This window comes from Embiotoca jacksoni, unplaced genomic scaffold, assembly GCF_022577435.1.
Source record: "Embiotoca jacksoni isolate LCO1_2020_lvr unplaced genomic scaffold, fEmbJac1.0.p SCAF_19, whole genome shotgun sequence".
Lineage (NCBI taxonomy): Eukaryota > Metazoa > Chordata > Actinopteri > Embiotocidae > Embiotoca > Embiotoca jacksoni.
The window spans coordinates 8,394,940-8,399,585 of record NW_027185329.1 but is presented as its reverse complement, the minus strand read 5'-3'; the positions used below and the strand labels follow the sequence as shown (position 1 = coordinate 8,399,585).

At 43.3% G+C, this 4,646-nt stretch overlaps 1 protein-coding gene across 1 annotated transcript; it reads right to left on the bottom strand.

Annotated features, from left to right (window-relative positions):
* Positions 1-753: 753 nt before the first annotated feature.
* LOC138200575 (potassium voltage-gated channel subfamily V member 2-like) lies at positions 754-4,646 on the bottom strand. Its single transcript, XM_069153367.1, has 2 exons — positions 3,178-4,646; positions 754-2,244 (listed from the first exon to the last, which is right to left on the bottom strand). The coding sequence occupies exons 1-2, from the start codon at positions 4,435-4,437 to the stop codon at positions 1,957-1,959; spliced, it is 1,548 nt and encodes a 515-aa protein (XP_069009468.1). The 5' UTR covers positions 4,438-4,646; the 3' UTR covers positions 754-1,956.

Here is a 4,646-nt window from a genome sequence, read left to right as displayed (position 1 = left end):
TGTCACTTGTGGATCCATGGTTGTTCTATCCAAAATCTAAGAGGAAATAACTCACCCTGTGATACCGGTGGTCACAGAAGCTACAAATTATAAAACATAGCTGTATCAAAAACATTTTCAACATGACAGCACAGGAGATTTATACTATCTTCACAGTTTAAAGATGGACACCCAAGATTTATGTCACCAATTTAGTATCCATCCAAATGTGAAATATGGTCACAATCTCCCTTTCTGGTCCTAAGCTATCGAATTGCCTTCACAAGAATGGGATGGACTTAAGCTAACAGTGACCTTTGACCCTTAAAATTGAATCCTTGAGTCCAAGTGAATGCTTGTGCCAAATTTGAAGAAATTCTCACCAGGTGTTCTTGATATTGCATTCATAAGCCTAAGATGAACAGTTGTACGTATAACAACCAGAGAACATAATGCTGTTGGCATTGTTGAGGTATGTCAAAATCCCTTTCATGATTTGGTTTGTTTACCCCCAGTGAGCAAAAATAAATTAACTATCAACACAAATAAGCTCATTACCTGTTTACATGATTAGAAATTGACATGAAATCATGTCATGTTGTAACTTCAAATAGCGTCTTACAAACTTGCATCTGAGGCCGTTTAAAGCCGGTCAGATCCCGTTTTCAGGTAACAGGAAATTACTTTTACATCTGGTGATGGTTTATAGAGGAAACAAATAATTTCCCACCATATTATGACAAACCAGAGAGTAAATAGTGTCGTGTTGAAGTTTTATTTATTTTAACATTGAAACGTGACAAAATATCAAAACAGAAATATTAACATAAGCTACCCCCCTGAAAAACAACCAAAAAAATGACATGAAAAAAGGTTTGTTATTCAAGAGTTGAAATGATACATTTATATCCTTGCAATGAGAATTGTTTCAATCCGTTCCCAAACCTTTTGCCTCCTAGTACCTGTGTTACCCGGACTTGGGCAGGTCATTTGGCCAGGCGAACGGATGGAAGATGGAGTACAGAAATCACTACATGGATACCAATAGAAGGCAAACGAAATAGAGGAAGAGCTGGAGAGATGAAATCCAACACTACTGGGGCACTGCCAACTGGCATAATTTCGCAGGGGACAGAAAGTTGCGGAAACTCCATGCTGAGGCCTTTGTCCTGCAGTGGACTGACAATGGCTGAACATGATGATGATGACCTGTGTTAGCTGATATTTTGCAGTGTAACAACAAAAGAGTCTTCATGTGTTAGTGTCAATGTGTGGTATGCTAAAACAGGAACAAACTCACCTGGGTTGTTAAAATTGTGGGAGTTGCTCGCCCTGAACTTGACATTGTGTATGCTGGCCGCCTACAGAAGAGAGCCAGCAACATCAACAATGACATTACACACCTGAAAAGATTCAGGACAATCAAAACCTGGAGTAAAAGGTTGAGGGACATCATTTTCCCCAGAGCTGTTGCCTCCATTCTTTATCGGTTGGTACGTCTGTTCGTTGTCATGTAACAACGTGTACATGACAGCATTAATAGAAAACAAGAGTGTATGCTCATCCATAAAGTCTTATGCTATAAATTACGTGTTATTTAGTATATCTGAACTACTCCAGACAGGAACTTCAAGGTCACAGTCAGATGTTTGTCAAGCTTGGTGCCTTGTTGCTGACCTGAAGATACAGGTAAAACAGTTTAATTTTATCATCAGGGCCTCTAAACTATTTGTCTGTGGTTCTCAAATATTAGTTTGATGAGAAAGTTAAAGTAGGTCAAGTACTGCATCTGTGCAAAGCAATTGTCCCCTTATTCTTACGGACTCTTTCTCACTCACCTGCTCTCATTGCTGCTATGTCAGATTCGTTTATCTGTACAAAACACATTGTCAAGCATAAATATACAGTTTAGAGTTTATTGGGCAACAGGTTCACACTCAGCTTCCTCACAAATGATGCTGTCATTCTAAGATGCACTCAGTGTGGGCACTCGCAGTGGTCTGAACCGTTGTCGTCTTCAGAGGGATGGAAACACATGTCCAGTTTGCGTCTGAGTCTCTTCTTAAGATAAAAGCGGCGCTGGACCAAGGTGGAGTTGTACTCCTGGGCCTTTAGTTTGCTGTAGTAATCTGAGAACTTGTTGAAGAGGAAGGATATCGGCATGCCGTTGAGGATGATCCCAAATGAGATGCAGCCAAAAGCCACAATGCGGCCGAGGATAGTTACTGGCACCACATCCCCGTAGCCGACAGTGGAGATGCTCACCTACGACAGAAAAGTGAACAGTTGTTTACTCCGTTTTCAGGAGCATTACATTCACTGTATGACTTTTCATGATGATTAGAGGAATGAGCTTAATTTTCACTTGAATTAGTTTAAGCTATGCACTTGGCCAAACCAATTTCATATCTCCTGAATTGGTTATGGCTAATGTTGCTAAACTGGTGTAACTAGACCGGGTTTTTTTTAATCATTTACTTCCAGTGCTGACGGACTCCACAAGCAAACTTTACAGTTTTTTTTTTTTTTTTATTTCTTCACTACCAAGAGCAACACAATATACCTTTGATCTCTGCACAACCAGTCCTTCCACTGCCATCTGAACCCGCAGGTTATAGTGAAAGTGGCAGTGAGCAGACTGTGCTTAAGGTGAATGTGTGCAGCTGTTAAAAAGGAATGAGTGCGTAATCTTCAGGGAATGAAGTCAGCTTCTCATTCGTAGCTGACAATTTGGCGCATTAGGGGACAGGGAAATGACTTTGAGTTCCGAGCTACACAGTTTATGATAATGTAATCAGATTAGACCTGTCTAAGTATAGTCGTTTAGATCTGGACCAGAACCACGGTGGCCTAGATATGCAAGAAGCCGTAAATCCCCTTCACAACAGCAGCAGTTAAAGTGCAAACGATAACCAATATAACCCCAGTTTCACCCACAGCAGACAAGCAGCTGCAGCTCTGCTCACAACAAGTAGCTGAATACTGTCGAGGATCAGCCTTTTAACACGAATGAGCTAAAAGCATAGAAGACAGATTGTAAAGAGCAAACAAGCTGCTGAGAGGTGGGATTGGGAGAAAAGTTTCCTTCCTTTAGAGAAAATATTGCTGACTAGATCATAAGCAGGTGTATACATGGAAGACATAATGGGCAGATGTTTGTGAAGCATCACACTAAGTTATGCAGCTACTGATACTCACTGCAGCCCACCACCAGGCATACGGGATACTGCTGATGGAAGATCCCTCAGTTTCCCTTTCTGCTGAATGCAGGAGAGCAGAGAAGGTGAAGATTCCCATGGCAATGAAGAGGAAAATGCAAGAGGCCTGCTGGTAACACTGACGCAGAGTAAACCCAAACGCCCTCATGCCGGTAGAGTGGCGGGCCAGCTTCAAAATCCGAAAGATCCGCGTCAACTTGATGACTTTGAGGACTTGACTGATCTTGCTCATCTTAGCCATGGCACTGAGGTCTTCCTGTGCATTCACGTCCTTGCTGTCAGTGAAGGCAGTAACGATGATCTGGACAAAGTAAGGCAAGACTGACACCAGGTCCACGAAGTTCAGTGCACTCTTCAGAAACATTCTGATGTTCGGAGTGGTGACGAGGCGAATGAAATACTCGAAAGTGAAGAACGCAATGGTGATGATCTCCACCCACTCCATGTGTGTTCTGTTATTGATTTTATACATTTGAAGTTCTTGCACTGTATTGAGAGACATCGCGACGATGGAGAACAGCACGAAAAGGTTGGAGACCACAGAGAAAGACTTCGCCAGAATCGAAGAGTACGGATTCTCCACGACTTTCCACAGAGTCTTCCGCACATTCCCAAACATCATGTCCTCGAAGCACTCGTCGTCGTACTTCACCTCGATCTCGGCCATCAGCTCCTTGTCCACCTTCAGGTCGTCCTTCACCTCCTCCACCCTCTCCTCAAACATCATCCAGCAGCAGAGCTGAGTGTCCTTCAGGCTCAGGCCCCAGTAGGCAATTTCCTCCTCAAAGTTGATGGGGCACATTTCCCGTATGACCCAGAGCACTCCGCTTTTGTAGAAATGGCAGACGTGGTGGAAGAAAGCATGATCGCGGTCAAAGAAGAACTCGTCCTTGCGGACAGAGTAGTCGTCACACAGTTTGAGGAATTTGTCCCGGTCTGTGCAGATGGCTAAGGAGCCTATCCGGGTATTAGGATATTTAACCGCACACTGTTTTGGGATATGAAACACTTTCCCTCCAACGTTGATGTTGATGATCTGCTGCTGTTTGGGTCTGTCCTCATCTTTGGGGCACTCAGCTTTGATGACAGGAGTGTCCAGATCCTCCAGAGAGCTCCATGCTTTGACTGCTTTCTCCTGAGCAAAAGGAAATGGTGTGCTGTTCTGTATACCCTTTGAGAAATAGTTGATTGTGGAGCGGCGGGTTTGCAAACATCTCTGCAGCTTCTCTGAGCAATCCATAGCAACTGCAACTCAAGGCAGGAAGTCAATGCAGCAGGACAAAAAGAAGAAGAGAAACATGAACGGAAACACTCGTGGAAAATGATTCTAGCAACACATAGTATACTGCTGAATCATCAGAAAAAACAGCGTCTGCTCCTGCATGACCTGATATCCCGGTGAAAAGCAGGGTTTCCTGTTTTGGTGGCTCAGTTGTGGCTGAGATTGTC